At 31.8% G+C, this 21653-nt stretch overlaps 1 protein-coding gene across 2 annotated transcripts; it reads right to left on the bottom strand.

Annotated features, from left to right (window-relative positions):
- Positions 1–945: 945 nt before the first annotated feature.
- Positions 946–20073, bottom strand: LOC143058979 (vacuolar protein sorting-associated protein 72 homolog). Of its 2 annotated transcripts, none has more exons than XM_076232464.1 (7): positions 19921–20073; positions 11721–11842; positions 6163–6315; positions 5032–5125; positions 4329–4523; positions 2006–2150; positions 946–1316 (listed from the first exon to the last, which is right to left on the bottom strand). In XM_076232464.1, exons 2-7 carry the CDS (start codon positions 11829–11831, stop codon positions 1049–1051), a joined length of 966 nt encoding a protein of 321 aa, XP_076088579.1. In that variant the 5' UTR covers positions 11832–11842; positions 19921–20073; the 3' UTR covers positions 946–1048. The 2 variants fall into 2 exon arrangements, with proteins under 2 accessions (XP_076088579.1, XP_076088582.1); XM_076232467.1 differs by having other exon boundaries at positions 19987–20044.
- Between the last annotated feature and the right edge of the window lie 1580 nt (positions 20074–21653).

Raw genomic sequence — 21653 nt, 5'->3', positions numbered from 1 at the left:
CTATAAATTTTAAAATCTTATAAATAAAGGGCTACTCTCATACATTTATTAAGATTGTTGTCTCCTCAATATTTTATTCTGATTTGTTATAAACTTGAAGCTCTTTGGAGTGTGTATACCCCAATTGATACTAGTGCAAATCATTGTCTGTGTCTCAGTACATAAATACGTAACTATAATGGAGCAAACAATTCGGAAACCACTTGTTTAAAGATTGTCATTAGGCACTGCTTGTGGTTTGTTTTATCTTAAAGCATGTGCAGCAGAATAAAGTTAAATTTTTACATAATTTTGCAATGCACCTGAGCTTTGAAATGGGGATTAATGTTAACTCGAATGAACCATGTATATTAGGTCTACAGGTATGTCAAATAAACCGTTGGACAGACATGTACACCTTACAATCATTCTATACACCAAATATAGCTGACAGATCTGGTGGAGTAAAAATTCATACATCATCTTATAAACCATGAAAACCTAAGGCTGAATAACCAAACCAGGAAAGTGAGAACAAGGTCAGTAGAACTCTGCTATAAACTTGAAACAAATCATGTTTTCATGATCCTAGAAAAATATATATTCTAAGTATTGAATGTTTCTTTCAGTAATTTATAGTCTTTTATACAAAATGTACTTCTGTCAACACTTTTACACCCAAATAAGTTAACAAAAAAAAAAGCAATCAATTCTGAAATGAATTACACCATGTACTTTGCAGTCACTACAGTGCTGTTACCATACATTACAAACACCATCTAAGCATAGAGGAAATACACAAACAAGATCTAATTGCTTCAATTCATAACTCATTTTATAAACTCAAGAGAATTTAACTTCTTATAGAATGGTACATACAAAGTTATAGCCAAAGTTATAAACCAAAGTGTACAGCTTGAACTCGATCTATGTGTATTGTGGTCTTGAGAAACATGGAATAAAATGTACAAAATAAATTTCTTTTATTTATCAGGTCTATAATAGTCTTGAATCTTCTTGAACACATATTGGTAACAAATCACTGCAGTTCCCTGTATTTGGAATGTAATCATTTACGCTTCCTTTCAGCCTGTTGTTGAGCGTATGCCTCTCGTATCAATCTGAATGCCTCGGCTGTAGCATATGGAGTCTGTGTTATAGGGTCAAAATATTTGGCTGGTAGTTTAGTAACAGGACAATACTGTTTTTGTGAAAGTTTAGGTTTTTTCTGAGGAAAGTATTCTTTAAATGTTCTATCATCTGTGAATGTTATAAATGTCCGTGAACACTTCTCTGATATCTCACATATGTCTTCAGATTTCTTCTGGGGTTCCATTCTGAAAGAAACAATTTGAAATCAATCAAAACACTCGTATATCAGAAAACCAGTAAAATATTTTACATAATAACCGATTTGTATGTATAACAGTACATGTATATCATTTTATTATTAGCACCCAATGTGTGGTGCTGATATAGATGCAGGATTTTATCTGGTCTGAGGCAAGGATAATGTTATTCAATGGTTGTTGTACATGTTGGTTTATGTCTTTCATAAGTGTTTTTTTTATTATTGCTGAAATAAAAAAAACATACCATTGGTTTTCTCTATTAAACAGTTTCAGGTTTTGTCATCCCTAGGCTTTCAATAGGTTACTATATGGTGTGGCATAGAGTGATTGTTGTAGGACATATATATTACCCCAGAAATATTTGAATCATGAATAACTTCTGCCGTTTCAGTCGGTAAAGAAATTGTGTATCAAACTCTTTACATTATATTCAGAGCTATTTCATAAAAATTACATGTGACCCAGAGAAGACACTTTGAAATCTCCACTTCATGTTGATGTCTAGTACAATGTATTTTTTTCTCTATAGGTAGTTACCCCATTTTGAAAGCACCTTCACTGGGTACAATATGTTTAAATGAATCAACCTGTTATTCTTTTACAATCTTCTGTTGTATTGAATAAAGAAGAATACAGTGATGATAACATGTCATTATAACATTATATTGACTTACATATCATCTACATTTATTTCTGTTTCCATCGGTAACTCTTCTATCAGTGGCATAGTAAATGACTGATATTTAATCATTGGTCCTTTGTTTATCTGTTTCTGGATTCTGTTTTTCTTTTTCTCCATTTCTAGCCTTTTGTAATCCTCTGAAATCATAAATTAAAAGTTCATCTAATTTAATTATTGAAAATTCCAAAGAAAGTTAATTTGGTTTTAAATAACTGTAAAATTTTCATGTGTTTCAAAATATTTTGAACGTCATTAAAACAAATATTTTGTTCAGATACAGTACTTTTCTGGGCATATGTTATTGTATTATTGTATAAGATGTAGGCTGAGTTCCAGTGAGACAATTTGTTTGTTTTACATATATTATTGTATTATTGTATAAGATGTAGGCTGAGTTCCAGTGAGACAATTTGTTTGTTTTACAATGATAATAAATGTCAAACTAATTATTGTGATTTGTGAATTTGCTGAATATAATTAATGCTCAAAAATTTAAAATGTGAGTGTCTTCTTTTGTGAAGCCCATTTAACTGCAATTTTTGCAACAGTAAAACATGGCAGAAATTTATGAATTAACAGAAGTCATCACTATGTATTGGGTACAATCTTCCAAGATTTGTAACTAAGATAAACCATGATTATAAGTGTCTAATAAAGTATGAATTTCTTCATATTTTTAAGGCCACGGTTTTTTAATTTGTTGGTTTACGGATTTTCCCCATGAAAAAGTCGGGTCGGTCGGTCGGGGAAAAAAAGAAAAAAAAATCTTTCAAGACAGAAAAAAAAATGCAAAATAAATATTCATTTCACCTTTCTAACAAAATGTTTGTATGCTATTTTGTCATCATTTCAAATTTTAGTTCGATGAATATTCTTGCTCAGCTGTCATAAATATCGCATGACATTGTCTAAATATAATGATTTGCCGTAAAAAAGGGGGTGTTCACAGACAAAGACGAAATTAAATCATCATTTCACAAACAAGAAAAACAAATTCGCGTAGCTCTTAATCAATTCCAGAAAATTTGGCGAGTAATGATCTTCAAAAACGAAAACTGATAAAGAAAAACATGTAAAAAACGTCGTACGAAAATAAGTTTCAACACACATGTCAAAAACGTAATAGACTCGTCCACGGAAAAAACGAGAATATCGGGTTAATCTGGTGTCATGCATTCCCGTTTTTTTATCAAAATGGACAATATTTTTTTTTTATTATCCATGAACCTAGAAAATTCTAAATGACTTGTTGATATTCAGAACTTTTACTTCCAAGGTGCTTTCCACCTGTCCACATTTGGACAAGTCTATTTCTATGAGATTATGCATCTTACAGACTGATGACAAATAAGGGAAACGAACTTATTGTGTAATTGGTTTTAAACGCAGATTTCGTTCTGCAAAATTATTTGCGTAAACGACATTTCAAGGTCAGTTATAATTGATTTGTCTATTTTTAGAAACGTAAACTGGAAGTTTTATTTTTTCACAACAGAGAGTGTTATCAATTTTGTTAGTGATTCATGCATTGCATTTAATAAAAAAAAGAAGAATTTAATTATTTTTCAGGGATAATGTATTTGTTTGGGTCGGCGGGAATAAAAAAGCATGAAAAGTCAATTTTATTTTTATTCTAGGAATCGGCAAAATCGGGTCGGCGGATCTGTAAACCAACAAATTAAAAAATTCTGGCCTAATGCATAGGTTTTAAGGGACAGGAAATCAAATATCCACAAAATTTGATAGCTAGGAATCTAAAGGAATCCACAGTATATAGGACTGTATGATGCCCTATAGATGTCTTTTTGTTTATTAATTTTGTTGGGTTGCAGCCTCCTTGAAATATACCTAACAATTATGTTTAAACAACCATGATGTCACATCTGCAGCCAACAGTGTGTAGGTCAAAATGAAATGAAAGTTATATCTCCATAATGTCACATCTGCAGCCAAAAGTGTGTAAGTCAAAATGAAATGAAAGTTATATCTCCATAATGTCACATGTGCAGCCAAAAGTGTGTAAGTCAAAATGAAATGAAAGTTAAATCTCCATAATGTCACATCTGCAGCCAAAAGTGTGTAAAGTTATATCTCCAATTCAACAGTACCTAACTCATTTGGAATAAATTTACTATTGGTTTTTTTTAAATTAATGGTTACAAATTTGTGCAATGAAGGACGATAACTCCTGAATTTGTGTTTAATTTATAATCAAAGACCATTTGATATGACATTTGTTCATTTGACCATCTGATGGTAGGCAGTATATGACTAATTATGTTTCTATTATACATGTTATATGTTTGTAATCTGACCTAAAGACTGTAGATTTTCTTCCTCTGTAATTTTGGCTTCCTCTAAAAGTTCCTCCTGGGTCAATCTTCTTACTTCAGCTACATTCTTCTGTGCTGCCATTTCTTTTAACATTTTTTCTCTGGCTTCTTTTGTCTTCTCTCTATCTTGTCTCTCTTTTGTTTTATCTGCTGTTGATTTTCTTAATGTTTTCTTTACTGAAAAGAGTAATTGGTATACCACATAAATCATAGGAATGGATGTTTAATAAAAGGAATTATGAATATATAGGAGTTAATTGTTTTATAGTGTCCTTATACAGCATTAGCGTACAATGGTTGTAGCAGGGCAATGAATAAATGGCTTCAGAGCTGAAATCTTAAAAGGAAAAGTCAAACTCAGTTCAATTGCCTATAATTTTGTTTTTTAAATTCCTCATCATCTGTTACAGCGAGCTACAACTATTGAGCTGAAACTTTAAATTTTGCATATAAATGTCCAACTTTGCAATTATAGATATCTATGGCAACCTATGTCCAACTTTATAAGGAATGTAAAATCAAAGAAAAAATTATTGAGAATGAAATATCAAATTATGGGCAAAGTCATCACTTTCTCTGAGAAAGTTTTGTTTGTGAGAAAATGTTTGTTATCATTATATATCGGATGCTGAAAATAAGGTATATTTTTACTTAACAGATGCAATTACTTTAGATTTATTCAAACCTGGAGTATGATAAATTTGTACTGCTGATACTTTAGACTTAGGAGGTTTCTTTTCTTTTGGTTTTTCTGTCTTTACAACCTTTTTCACTGGTTCCTGGAATTAATAAGATGACAACAAATTTTATTCTATTATGTATAATTTGTTGCTTTACAGATTGTTCATGTAATGAATGTCAGACTGTTATCTTAATATTTTTTTTAAAGTGCTTTAAATAACAGTGTATTTCAATAGACCACTTTCAAGTTATTTTCTTTACTGGAAATTACGTGCCTTTATGATGTCATTTACCAGATAGAGGGGATGGTATGCATCCCCGCAGTATTAAAGTGTAATTTTCACAAATTTTAGTAGCTCAAATCAATTAACTGCAAACAAATGCATATGCATTCAAATTTACACCCAAAATAAATGAGTGTTGAATGCCTATTTTTCACTTTTGCGCTAAATATTCTCGTGTCAGCTGAGCCATAGATGTGTCTGTAGACAGACATATCGTAATAATACAGATATTGGTCATAGTTGGTCTGCCTCTAATTCGTGGGGAATATAGAAAAAATTACACAAAATGCAATAGGATAAAGGATCAAACATTATCTAAAGGGAATTTTAATCCTGTTATAGTACTGTAAGGTAACCCATTTATTTTGCCAAAATCGAAAACAACTGTTGTGAACATACTAGAAATCACTTTTGGGGGTCAAGAAAAGGGAGTGACAGACAACATTGCCACTTAATCCCCCTAGTCTCCCTGAGTCCTGGTGATACAATTAAAAAGTAAAGTATAAAATACACTCATAACCAAATTAACTGTATAAAATTGATGCAGCTACCTTACTTAGAAAACATACCACATTATTCATATTATATAATTAAGCTATTGATACACCACCTTGTAGGCCTTGGTGTTATATTATATAATTAAGCTATTGATACACCACCTTGTAGGCCTTGGTGTTTATCATATAATTAAGCTATTGATACACCACCTTGTAGGCCTTGGTGTTTATCATATAATTAAGCTATTGATACACCACCTTGTAGGCCTTGGTGTTTATCATACAATTAAGCTATTGATACACCACCTTGTAGGCCTTGGTGTTTATCATATAATTAAGCTATTGATACACCACCTTGTAGGCCTTAGTGTTGACTCCTTTCTTCTTCCTCTTCCCATCTTCATCCTCCACATCACTTTTAACTTCATCATTTTCATCAATGCTGATATCAGAGTCAGTATCTTCAGAGTCAGAATTCTCAGATTCATATTCATTATCTCCTTCTTCCTGAAGTCAAATAAAAAAATAAATTTTGTCATTCTGTAGTAACTTGTTACCTATAATGGCATATACAGTACAAACAGATTGAAAAGAACAACTGTTCAGACATTCTGTAGTAACTTGTTACCTATAATGGCATATACAGTACAAACAGATTGAAAAGAACAACTGTTCAGACATTCTGTAGTAACTTGTTACCTATAATGGCATATACAGTACAAACAGATAGAAAAGAACAACTGTTCAGACATTCTGTAGTAACTTGTTACCTATAATGGCATATACAGTACAAACAGATTGAAAAGAACAACTGTTCAGACATTCTGTAGTAACTTGTTACCTATAATGGCATATACAGTACAAACAGATAGAAAAGAACAACTGTTCAGACATTCTGTAGTAACTTGTTACCTATAATGGCATATACAGTACAAACAGATAGAAAATAACAACTGTTCAGACATTCTGTAGTAACTTGTTACCTATAATGGGATATACAGTACAAACAGATAGAAAAGAACAACTGTTCAGACATTCTGTAGTAACTTGTTACCTATAATGGCATATACAGTACAAACAGATTGAAAAGAACAACTGTTCAGACATTCTGTAGTAACTTGTTACCTATATTGGCATATACAGTACAAACAGATAGAAAAGAACAACTGTTCAGACATTCTGTAGTAACTTGTTACCTATAATGGCATATACAGTACAAACAGATTGAAAAGAACAACTGTTCAGACATTCTGTAGTAACTTGTTACCTATAATGGCATATACAGTACAAACAGATTGAAAAGAACAACTGTTCAGACATTCTGTAGTAACTTGTTACCTATATTGGCATATACAGTACAAACAGATAGAAAAGAACAACTGTTCAGACATTCTGTAGTAACTTGTTACCTATAATGGCATATACAGTACAAACAGATTGAAAAGAACAACTGTTCAGACATTCTGTAGTAACTTGTTACCTATAATGGCATATACAGTACAAACAGATTGAAAAGAACAACTGTTCAGACATTCTGTAGTAACTTGTTACCTATAATGGCATATACAGTACAAACAGATAGAAAAGAACAACTGTTCAGACATTATGTAGTAACTTGGTACCTATATTGGCTATACAGTACAAACAGATTGAAAAGAACAACTGTTCAGACATTCTGTAGTAACTTGTTACCTATAATGGCATATACAGTACAAACAGATAGAAAAGAACAACTGTTCAGACATTCTGTAGTAACTTGTTACCTATAATGGCATATACAGTACAAACAGATAGAAAATAACAACTGTTCAGACATTCTGTAGTAACTTGTTACCTATAATGGGATATACAGTACAAACAGATAGAAAAGAACAACTGTTCAGACATTCTGTAGTAACTTGTTACCTATAATGGCATATACAGTACAAACAGATTGAAAAGAACAACTGTTCAGACATTCTGTAGTAACTTGTTACCTATATTGGCATATACAGTACAAACAGATAGAAAAGAACAACTGTTCAGACATTCTGTAGTAACTTGTTACCTATAATGGCATATACAGTACAAACAGATAGAAAAGAACAACTGTTCAGACATTCTGTAGTAACTTGTTACCTATAATGGCATATACAGTACAAACAGATTGAAAAGAACAACTGTTCAGACATTCTGTAGTAACTTGTTACCTATAATGGCATATACAGTACAAACAGATTGAAAAGAACAACTGTTCAGACATTCTGTAGTAACTTGTTACCTATAATGGCATATACAGTACAAACAGATAGAAAAGAACAACTGTTCAGACATTATGTAGTAACTTGGTACCTATATTGGCATATACAGTACAAACAGATTGAAAAGAACAACTGTTCAGACATTCTGTAGTAACTTGTTACCTATAATGGCATATACAGTACAAACAGATAGAAAAGAACAACTGTTCAGACATTCTGTAGTAACTTGTTACCTATAATGGCATATACAGTACAAACAGATAGAAAAGAACAACAGTTACTGTTCAGACATTCTGTAGTAACTTGTTACCTATAATGGCATATACAGTACAAACAGATTGAAAAGAACAACTGTTCAGACATTCTGTAGTAACTTGTTACCTATAATGGCATATACAGTACAAACAGATTGAAAAGAACAACTGTTCAGACATTCTGTAGTAACTTGTTACCTATAATGGCATATACAGTACAAACAGATTGAAAAGAACAACTGTTCAGACATTCTGTAGTAACTTGTTACCTATATTGGCATATACAGTACAAACAGATTGAAAAGAACAACTGTTCAGACATTCTGTAGTAACTTGTTACCTATAATGGCATATACAGTACAAACAGATTGAAAAGAACAACTGTTCAGACATTCTGTAGTAACTTGTTACCTATAATGGCATATACAGTACAAACAGATAGAAAAGAACAACTGTTCAGACATTCTGTAGTAACTTGTTACCTATAATGGCATATACAGTACAAACAGATTGAAAAGAACAACTGTTCAGACATTCTGTAGTAACTTGTTACCTATAATGGCATATACAGTACAAACAGATTGAAAAGAACAACTGTTCAGACATTCTGTAGTAACTTGTTACCTATATTGGCATATACAGTACAAACAGATTGAAAAGAACAACTGTTCAGACATTCTGTAGTAACTTGTTACCTATAATGGCATATACAGTACAAACAGATTGAAAAGAACAACTGTTCAGACATTCTGTAGTAACTTGTTACCTATAATGGCATATACAGTACAAACAGATTGAAAAGAACAACTGTTCAGACATTCTGTAGTAACTTGTTACCTATACTGGCATATACAGTACAAACAGATTGAAAAGAACAACTGTTCAGACATTCTGTAGTAACTTGTTACCTATATTGGCATATACAGTACAAACAGATTGAAAAGAACAACTGTTCAGACATTCTGTAGTAACTTGTTACCTATAATGGCATATACAGTACACACAGAATGAAAAGAACAACTGTTCAGACATTCTGTAGTAACTTGTTACCTATATTGGCATATACAGTACAAATAGATTGAAAAGAACAACTGTTCAGACATTCTGTAGTAACTTGTTACCTATATTGGCATATACAGTACAAACAGATTGAAAAGAACAACTTTTCAGACATTCTGTAGTAACTTGTTACCTATAATGGCATATACAGTACAAACAGATTGAAAAGAACAACTGTTCAGACATTCTGTAGTAACTTGTTACCTATATTGGCATATACAGTACAAACAGATTGAAAAGAACAACTGTTCAGACATTCTGTAGTAACTTGTTACCTATATTGGCATATACAGTACAAACAGATTGAAAAGAACAACTGTTCAGACATTCTGTAGTAACTTGTTACCTATATTGGCATATACAGTACAAACAGATTAAAAAAAACAACTGTTCAGACATTCTTTTAGTTTCTTGTGTACAATTTGGAAATTAGTATGGCGTTCATTATCACTGGACTAGTATATATTTGTTTAGGGGCCAGCCGAAGGACGCCTCCGGGTGCGGGTATTTCGCGCTACATTGAAGACCTGTTGGTGACCCTCTGCTGTTGTTTTTTAGTTGGTCGGGTTGTTGTCTCTTTGACACATTCCCCATTTCCATTCTCAATTTTATGTACATGTAGTAACTTGTTACCTATAATGGCATATACAGTACAAACAGATTGAAAAGAACAACTGTTCAGACATTCTGTAGTAACTTGTTACCTATAATGGCATATACAGTACAAACAGATTGAAAAGAACAACTGTTCAGACATTCTGTAGTAACTTGTTACCTATATTGGCATATACAGTACAAACAGATTGAAAAGAACAACTGTTCAGACATTCTGTAGTAACTTGTTACCTATATTGGCATATACAGTACAAACAGATAGAAAAGAACAACTGTTCAGACATTCTGTAGTAACTTGTTACCTATAATGGCCTTTACAGTACAAACAGATTGAAAAGAACAACTGTTCAGACATTCTGTAGTAACTTGTTACCTATATTGGCATATACAGTACAAACAGATTGAAAAGAACAACTGTTCAGATTGAAAAGAACAACTGTTCAGACATTCTGTAGTAACTTGTTACCTATATTGGCATATACAGTACAAACAGATTGAAAAGAACAACTGTTCAGACATTCTGTAGTAACTTGTTACCTATAATGGCATATACAGTACACACAGATTGAAAAGAACAACTGTTCAGACATTCTGTAGTAACTTGTTACCTATATTGGCATATACAGTACAAACAAATTGAAAAGAACAACTGTTCAGACATTCTGTAGTAACTTGTTACCTATAATGGCATATACAGTACACACAGATTGAAAAGAACAACTGTTCAGACATTCTGTAGTAACTTGTTACCTATATTGGCATATACAGTACAAACAGATTGAAAAGAACAACTGTTCAGACATTCTGTTGTAACTTGTTACCTATAATGGCATATACAGTACAAACAGATTGAAAAGAACAACTGTTCAGACATTCTGTAGTAACTTGTTACCTATAATGGCATATACAGTACACACAGATTGAAAAGAACAACTGTTCAGACATTTATTAGTTATCATCTTACAACTAGTAAGGAAGGACATTGGATTTTTTATTGATCATTTTATTAATTCACTAATAGTTGCTAACTTCTATGTCATTGGCCAATGGTGGATTTTTGTCTTATTGGTAATCCTACCACATCTAAATTTTAATCAAATTTGAGTCTTTCAAAATGAAAATGTTTCTTTCCAGAATCTTGAGCCAAGTTTCATTGAAAAGAATTAATTCAGAATCAATAAATCAAATCAATATATTCTACCTCAGGAATGGATTACCTTAGCGGTATTTGGCAAAACTTTTAGGAATTTAGGTCCTCAATGCTCTGCAACTTCCTACTTTATTTGGCAACTTTTTTGGATTCGAGTATTAATGATGAGTCTTTTGTATATGAAATGCGGTGTGACGTAAATACAAAATCTAATCCTGGTATCTATGATGAGTTTATTTCAATACATGATCAATAAAGAATACGAACAATTCACTTGAATGCAGGACAAACTTATTAGAAAACTGTAGAATTACTCTGTTAATTGGAATTAACGCGTTATAATATATAGATTTATAAGACAATGAAATCCCCTGCTTTTATAGGTAATTAACAATAAAGGGAAGAACCTTAGTGCCATTATTGTAATATTAAAGGGCTTTCTTAACAACTATCAGTGAAATAAAATCTCTGAAGTTGAAAAAAAAAAAAAGAAAATTTGTAATTTTTAGATCAGATACATTGTACATGCATATATGTCATTTAATATGGGCTCAGATATAAGTTAAATGCAATAAATATATTTTAAAGAGTCACCTCATTAAAACCTCCATATGTAGTTTTATAGAAATCATCCTCGTCTTCTGCCTCTAACAATCTGGACATCTTGTTCCCGGCATTGCTTCTCTTTTCTCTTGTAGCAGCCATGCTTCTCAAATCTTAAAAAGAATAATAAACAATTGTCATACAAGTGGGAGGTCTAATCAGCTATAAAACCAGGTTTAATCCAACATTGAGCAAAACCCACACCACAAAAGAGATTATAGCTAGAGTGGGCACGGGTGGGCAGGTGGAAAAAGCAAAATCCACACGGGCTGTTGTGTAGGAGCACCTTCAACAGGTTGAGAACTCTAGATTTCTTTACTTTGGAATACATTTGCATAGTAATTTCCAAAACACAAGCCCAATACTGCCTTGAAAAACTGACCAATCGACTCAATGAGCTACAATACATTGTGGAATACTACTAAGGTTTACTACAACCGGAAAACACATGGAATTAGTGGAAGAACTGTCAACTAATATAGTGTCCAGGGGCAGATGCAGGAATTTTCGAAAGGGGGGTGCTAACCCAGGGCACCCAGGGCAAAGGGGGGGTGCAAAACATATGCGCACCCCCGGAACCCCCCCCGGATCCGCCACTGGTGTCTGGGATTCTCAAAATATATGTTTTTGTTCTGCAATGTGATTATTGTAAAATATATAACATAATCTTCAATTTGCATGCTCAGATTAAAAATGTATTGTTTACGGGCTTCACGATTCAACTTTCTTTTTCGCCTGGTTAAAGTTGTTGAATACATTTTTGCCATTGTTATGCACTGTACCTGTGCAATAAATTTACAACCTGAAACAGTGAAATTTCAGATGAAATGACCACTGTCCACTATGAAATTTTTTGAGCTCTTTTAAACATGTATAATGTCATTCCAAAATCATTTCTGCCTAGAAAAACACAAAACCTTTCATTGAAACACTTCTTTCTGTACTGGATGTGCAAAATCCCCCCTGGATCCGCCACTGAGCGGGTACGGTATATAGCTTAATACATTTTGTATAGCTTAATACATTTTGTACAGCTTCATCCATCGATAAAGTCCATTTATTGCTAATTTTATCACAAAATATACCTCAGAGGTTTTTTTATCGTTCGGCTGCTGTCATGTTGACGTATGTGAAATATCTCCAATATTTAAAGCCTCTGTATCACAGTGGGTGCCATATTACCTATTATTCTTATTCTAAAACGTATTTTTTATATAGAAATAAGAAGATGAGGTATTAGCATATTAGTGCCAAATGAGATATCTTTCAAAACAAGAATGTGTCCATAGTACACGAATGCCCCACTCGCACTATCATTTTCTATGTTCAGTGGACCGTGAAATTGGGGTCAAAACTTTAATTTGGAATTAAAATTAGAAAAATCATATCATAGGGAACATATGTACTAAGTTTCAAGTTGATGTAACTTTAACTTCATCAAAAACTACCTTGACCAAAAACTTTAACCTGAACTTTGCCCTATCATTTTCTATGTTCAGTGGACCATGAAATTGGGGTCAAAACTATAATTTGGCATTAAAATTAGAAAGATCATATCATGGGGAACAAGTGTACTAAGTTTCAAGTTGATTGGACTTCAACTTCTTCAAAAACTACCTTGACCAAAAACTTTAACCTGAAGCGGACGGATGAACGGAGGCACAGACGGATGGACGAACGGACGAACGGAGGCACAGACCAGAAAACATAGTGCCCCTCTACTATCGTAGGTGGGGCATAAAAAGACATAATCTAGTAAAGTAGGCAGTCATAGGTTCAATGCCAATATGTATGCTAAAAATGACCCAAAAATTACTTGTGTAAAACAATCCAGACAAAAAAAACAACAATAAACAACAACAAAAAACGGCCTAATATAATATATAAAAGGAAAAGAAATCTATCTAATAAATAAAAACTTATATAGGTTTGTGTATATAGGAGCCTGTATTTCAATGTTTGTCGTTTGTTTATGTGTAATATATTTGTTTTTAGTTCATTTTTTTATATAATTAAGGCCGTTAGTTCTCTCTTTTGAATTGTTAAACATTGTCATTTCGGGACCTTTTATAGCTGACTATGCGGTATGGGCTTTGCTCAATGCTGAAGGCCATACGGTGACCTATGAATGTTTATTTCATTTTGGTCTCTTGTGGACAGTTGTCCCATTGGCAATCATACCACATCTTCTTTTTTATATTAGATCCAACACTGAAATTTTTACAAAACATATCAAATTTTCCACCTCTTCGCACATACATATGGATAACATCATTACAGTTTATTTCTTAATGCATGTAGAGGAAAACTTTGGTTAGCTTGCTCGAGTTGTTTGTATATTGTACATTCTTATTAGAATGATTAGGATAACAACCAATTAAATTCAAATATAAAATATACAAGTTAAACTATGCCAATATATATTGTTTAAGGATGTCAATCTTATTTTCAAAGCTTGTATAAACAGCTATGCACACAAAGCAAGCAAGCCAACCAAAGTTTTACTTTGCAAGCATTAGGAAATCAGCTGTAATGATTGTATTCAGTTTGGCAAATGTCCGAGCCCGTTAAAAAACAAAAAATAAAATGAAACTATAGTTGCTGACTTCACTACCTTCAAAAACAAAGGGAACAGCTTGGAAGGCTCATATACTGAAATGTGACAAAAATAAATACTTATAGATTTTGTTAACACTGCCATGTATGTAAATATTTCTTCACCTTTTTTACGAACACAAAATTCAAGGATCACACATTTGCCTTTAATAATATACGGGAATTTCTGTACTCCTGAATATTAGCACAGGCTGTTATTGACGGCTTACTTTACACTAGCAAGTTTGTCTCATGGGTAATTGTGTTTTTCGCTGTTGTTTTGTTGCTGTCTGGTTGACGAATACATGAAATCTCTGTGCCATCATCAAGCATATTAATGGCTATATATCGTGTAATTCAAACCCTTTTTTCTTCGCATAGAAACAACTCTTCGTTAATATGAGCATGGAAGGAGTACTTTGTACACGAACTATAAATGAGGATACTCAAAATAAAAAAATAAGTAAAATCCCGCATTGCACAAAAAAATGTGTTGTATCTTAGTAAATAATATGTGTTCTCTATTGATTGTAAACACGTAGTAGTCCATCATGCATTGTTACTCATTTAGTGGATTGGTCAAAAACCTAGGTAAAAATAAATTACATCACATGCAAATAAACAATTACATGTGCGAGAACATAAGTATGATAATTTATGCATTTCCATATAAGGTAATGGTCCCGACCTGTTCAAATACAAGAATATTGTTCCAAGAAAGACAACTCAATTATAATTTTTTCCCTGTGTTGCAAGACCTTCTCAAGATCTGTCTCCACCATTTTGGTTACTTCTTGCTGGCCATGTCCAGAAGCAAAAATTGTACTTTAATTTTGTTAGATAAATCTATCTCAACATTACAATCTTTAATTATCAATAATAGCTTTAGCTGAATTACACCATATACTATTTAAAAGAGATTTTGGGTGATTTCTATTTTTTTATTTTTAGCATCAAGACTTGATATTAAACTATTAATCATGTTATTAATATCAAATTAATATTAATCATGCATTGAATATATGTTATTGTGATTTTGTTACATTGTATATATGTGTATTAACATGATTAAAGAGATTTTTAATGTTTCATAATACTGAGAGAAGAAAATTATCATTTGTTCAAGAAAATAGGTAATTTGAGGTTGTTTTTCGTTATCAAGTAAATATATATATAACTTACACACATTTATATATAAATATATATGTATAAGTTAATATATCATTGACTTCATTATAAATGTAGATTATAAATAAATGTTTTAATATTGATGTAGTCAGTATCAGGGGCTGCACTGGCTCCAACTATTTGGAGCCAAAATAATATTAGCTGCTATACTTTGTTGCCAGTTTTGAAAACTTGGAGACAACTCTAGACCAAGCTACAGTCTTGATTTCTTCTACAAAATTGAAAATAAGTTCAATTTAAATTTCATATGCACTCTGTATGCACTGTATATCATTTATCCTGTTAAACAAAGGTATTTATCATGTTTATTGCATACTAGGGTTTATATATCTTTATTTGATGAAAAAAAGAGAATATGGCATGGGTGTTTAGATTTACTGAATAATGAAAAATTGTATTAAATAATAGAGAATACAGAAAATCATGACCAAAGCACCCTACCCATCATGCTACCAAGACCCTCTTAACTTTGATATTAACAACAACTCAAATATATAAATTTTGCAGAAGTATGCAGACATATCTTGAGAGGGCAATACTAAAGTCATCCTTCTTTATTACTGGGTGACTGTACCTTATTATTATCAAATGTTCAACAGTTCTTGCCTTTATTACTGGGTGACTGTACCTTACAAAATGTATATACATGTATTATTAAATGTTCAACAGTTCTTGCCTTTATTACATGGTGACTGTACCTTAAATATTATCAAATGTTGAACAGTTCTGGCTGAATTTAATTGCTGGTCTTATTTTATTTGGTTTATTTGTAATGCTTTACTTAAGCCTTTTTTTTATATCAAAAAATATATATTTTCAATTGTTTTAAATAATCACTATTAATTTAATGTAATTATTCAGTTCAGCTTTGGGTGCTGTGATTAGCAATAAAAACTATTCTTACATTGTATTTGAATTCTTATTCCTTCTAAGAAGAATTATACATTTGGTTCACAGTAGAAGTTAATACTAGTTGAAAATATTCCACTTACATGACTTAATCAATTGGTGTTTAATGCCACTTTCAACACTAATGTGCTATTTCCTGGCCGGCAGTTTTTATTGGTAGAGGAAGCCAAATAGTACATTAAATATATTAATGTAGTTAGTATAGTTGATGCCTTCAAATGATTGATTGGTGTTTAACACCACTTTCAGTACTATTCAGTATTTTGCTATATCATGACCATCTTTTTTTTTGGTAGACATGGTAGAGGAAGCCAGTTTGCATGGAGAGAACCACAGAGAGTCATATAGTTAACAAGCATATCACAACCACATCAAAGCTTAAGGCTTCTTCTGAACATTTGAAGGTCCCTACTATGTATTGGCTACCTAAACTACACAAAAAACTATTTAAATATCGTTTCATCTCGGCCTCTAGTTAGTGTTCTACAACTAATCTTTCAGTGCTCTTAACTAGTTCATTAACTGCTATTAAAGAGCTTATCATAAACTATTGTAATAAAATATATGAACATAGTGGTATAAACCATTTTTGGAGTGTAAAAAATTCTTTGAATGTTTTTAGATAAATTACAAAAATGTACGTGCTTTTGATGGTCCTTTTGATTCTGTTAATAGTTTTGATTTTTCTACTCTTTACACTGCACTTCCACACTATCTTATTAAACAAAAGTTTTCCTTCCTATTTAATTAAATGGTCGTTTGTATTGGTAAAGCTGAATGTAGATATATTTGCTGCAACTCATTTAAAGCCTTCTTGTCTAATGAGGGATGAGATGATTGAAGCTGTTAATTTTCTCCTTGATAATATTTATGTACGTTTTGGCAACAAAGTTTATCAACAGGTTGTAGGTATCCCCATGGGCACTAATTGTGCCCCTTTAATAGCATACTTGTTTTTGTACTGTTACGAATCACAGTTGACTAAACTCAGTAAAGACCCGTCGAAATTGCATTTAATTGATAAATTCAATAACACTTACCGTTATCTTGATGATATTTTTTCGTTAAATAATCAAGAATTTTCTCAATATACAATGATATACTGCGGAAATTTACCCCAAGGAACTTACTTTAAATAAATCAAATTTATTCGGTAATAACTGTCCTTTTCTGGATTTAGATATTTTAATAATTATTAAACCAGGGATATCGTTACCATAAGTTACTTAAAACCTTTACTAAATTTTTCCATAGATATAAAGATTTGGTTTTGAAGTTTGGTTGTACCTGTAGAAAACTTATTTCAAACGGGATAGCACATCCTCATTTTTACGGAAATGTTGTTAACCGTGCCCGGAAATTTAGAAATGATCCATGTAAACTTGTCACTCCTTTAAATAAACTTATTCTAAAAGGTTACCTATTCAACACTGTAATTAGATCATTGAATATTGTTTTTATTGGTATAAATATTGATTTTGTTATCAGTAAATTAAAAGCTAACTAAATATTACTAGTACAATGTATGTTATATGCATATACATATTCATGGATCTACAATCTGTCGATACCTGTAACTTGGCATTGCACAAGGTCATGTTTTTCTCTGGCTGTTTATGACGTCTTTACACTAAATCCATTGGATGTTGGATGTGTACGGATTGATAGTTTAGTCTTAGTTGCATGATTTTTTTATTAGTTGTTAGTGGTTTTGAACTAGCTGTCAGATAACTGTGAGTACTCTCAGATATGTTCATTGTGTCTTTTTGTGTCAGGATGTATAAGTACCGGGCCACGTCCACTTGTATTTTTGTCCATCTGATGAGTTAAGCCTTTTTCAACTGATTTTTATAGTTCGTTCTTATGTTGTACTGTTATACCACTATCCCAGGTTAGGGGGAGGGTTGGAATCCCGCTTACATGTTTAACCCCGCCACATTATTTATGTTTGTGCCTGTCCCAAGTCAGGAGCCTGTAATTCAGTGGTTGTCGTTTGTTTATGTTTTACATATTTGTTTTTTCGTTCATTTTTTTTTTACATAAATAAGGCCATTAGTTTTCTCGTTTGAATTGTTTTACATTGTCTTATCAGGGCCTTTTATAGCTGACTATGTGGTATGGGCTTTGCTCATTGTTGAAGGCCGTACGGTGACCTATAGTTGTTAATGTCTGTGTCATTTTGGTCTTTTGTGGATAGTTGTCTTATTGGCAATCACACCACATCTTCTTTTTTATATAAATTTTTGGAAGGAAAACTGACAATCCTAGTCAACTAAGGTTGAAGTCAAATGCATCTGCCACGTGCAGGATTTGAACTCACATCATTGTGTTAACAGACTACTGATCCAGTAGTTTGATAACTTACATGTAGACCACTAGGCCACAGATACTAGAGGGTATGAATGCCCTTTACAGTCAGGTGTCAAACAGTCATTCTCAGCTTCAGATTGCATCAAATTACATGTAGTTGAAATCCTACTGTGATTCATCAAAACATATATACTTCTCATTATTCGTCAGAGATCTCACATGATTATCGTGATTATCTTTCATTGTCTTTACTGTTATATTTTTTGAAAAAAATTTAACAATGCTTCCTCATTTTCAGTTGACTTATTTTCATTGTCTACAGGAAAATGTACATTTTATCGTCATGAACCAAAAATTACTGTTAATGTCATTTGGCAAGAATTTTTACCATTATTCCTCATGAAGGTACCACTACATTGTATTGCATTACAACCCTTAGCTTCCTATAAAAGAACCAATCAAAATGCATTGTAACAATAGATGTATTGACACTTGACGTATGCAATTTGTCTGCCATTACGTAAAATCACACAGGTTCTGCTAAACTTTGACATTTAAATTCAAAACATTTTACGCCACAATAAAGATGATTGTTGCTTGAGGTCAAAAGGTGATTCCGAGTAGATCTAAGGTCATTGGGAAGCAAAATACAGCTGAATACCAAAAGTGTAAATATGTTTATAGATATAAAATCATAACAAGTTGTACATTTGTAACATTACAACATTAACTAAATATAAAGAACCGAAATAAGTCAAAGAGTATAAAGTCATTTTTTTATCTCCATTAAACAATAAAAATAGCACACCTAAAGAGCGGCACAATTTTGCCATGCATATACATCTGTACATATGCTAAAAAAGAATAGGATCCTTACATATGAGCTCCACAAACGATCTTACAAGTATCTTACAGGTACATATATAATTACACCTTATATAAGAATGCTAAATTTTGATTGGTTAATAGCCAGTGTATTTTTTCGCATATTCTAATATTTTTTCCTCATTGCAAACGAATTTGCCTGTTTACGAAAAATCGTTCGTATGGGTGTGATTAATAAACCTCAGATTGACAGAAACAAGTGCCTGTGTACTGGTGTAAAAATCTGAAAAATTTGCTGTATTTTCAAAACGCGAATTTGTGTGTAGATTGTGCAGGCTATTGAAGAACCCTGCACAGAACTTACATGTTTTGAAGAGGTCTGTTACAAAATATGTTTGCCCACTCTGATAGGATTTGAATAAATATTCACCGAATGTAATGTGAGAATCAGTTCTTTTTTGTTTATCGAATTCTTTTTCAACAGGAAACGAGGCTTTCGCTGAAATATTAAAGCCAATCACGGCACAAACCCGAAATTACGTAGATTTTCACATTTACAAAAAAAAATTCTCTGAGACTCATCCCACCTTTTAAAAATGTATATGCCCTAATATTTCTTATTTAAAATAAAAATATGTAATGAATTATTGCGCATTTGAGACAAGTGAGTAGTCAATTTTAATTCTTTTAATTGTCATTAAACATTTAAAATGTTTGACGGTGGCAATATAAGCTTAAGCAAACCAGAGACATATAATACATTATAGTATTATATGTCTCTGAGCAAACAATAAACAAACAAAAAATATATTATATCTTGTCAGTTTAAAATTAACGTTAAGCCTAATTAAATAATATTACTCAACATCCAAATTAATCATGCTTATGATTTAATATTGCATTAAAAAGCACCTACTGAAAATTATGATTCCCAAGCCTTACGAACATGTAATTTTATTTATGTCTCTTACCATTTTAACATTACATTACTTTAAAAGTCCCTATAATAATGCTTATATATAAATTCACGACTTGTTGTACATACACTTGTTTTTATGGTGGAGGATACTGTTCATTCATATTTTACAGAAGATTTTAATATTGTGTGTTTTAATGTGGACAACGGAAAAAAAGTCACAGGAAAAAAAGTCACAAAACCTCTATGAAAAAAAGTCACAGGAAAAAAAGCCAGGTTCAATCCACCATTTTCTACATTTGAAAATGCCTGTACCAAGTCAGGAATATGACAGTTCTTGTCCATTCGTTTTTGTTGCGTTTTGTTATTTGATTTTGCCATGTGATTATGGACTTTCCGAATTGATTTTCCTCTGAGTTCAGTATTTTTGTGATTTTACTTTTCACAAGAAAAAAGTCACAATAAATAAAAATATTTATAAGAAGTATGTTGGAATGCACATAACAAACGTCATTTTGTACATGTATGAAATAAGAAAATTAAAAAATCATAATATATAAAATGTTTTATAAGAAGTATGTTGGAATGCACATGAATAAATATTTAAAAAATTGCAGTTTTGTTAAATAAAAATACTACTACTTGTAAAAGTGTATCAGATCAATTATTTTAAGTAAAAGCTGTTAAAATTTATATAGGAAAAGCGCACAATGATATTAATAGATTTCATTTGATTTATGAGTAAAGAAAAAAAATATTCTTTTCATAATTTTTTTTCAAATAAATAAATTAAAAAAAATGATATTAGTAAAAGAGTAATAATTTATGTTCTCTTTTTTAAAACAAACTCTTAAAAAAACAGGATAAGCCATTTGTTTTCTTTTTCTTTCATGATAAGGCCTAGTAAAGTTGTTTTTCATGGGTAGGGCTTCCTACCAATAGAGGAAGTGAAAGGTCTACAAAAAAGGGAAAGGTGCCACAAGAAGCCACTAATTAATCTCAACAGTCACTGTCAACAAATGTTGTAATTACATAATTATTGTTAATGGGGATGCTTTGTTTGTTTAACATGAAATTGAAGGATTCTCATGATATTTGTAAAAACACAGCTATATACAAAATGTATCTTGCCATTTTTTCACCTATATATGTGTGCAGATCATATGAGATTTCATACAAAA

Source organism: Mytilus galloprovincialis, chromosome 1 (assembly GCF_965363235.1).
Source record: "Mytilus galloprovincialis chromosome 1, xbMytGall1.hap1.1, whole genome shotgun sequence".
In the NCBI taxonomy this organism is placed as follows: Eukaryota; Metazoa; Mollusca; class Bivalvia; order Mytilida; family Mytilidae; genus Mytilus; species Mytilus galloprovincialis.
This window is presented reverse-complemented; position numbering and strand designations above follow the sequence as displayed.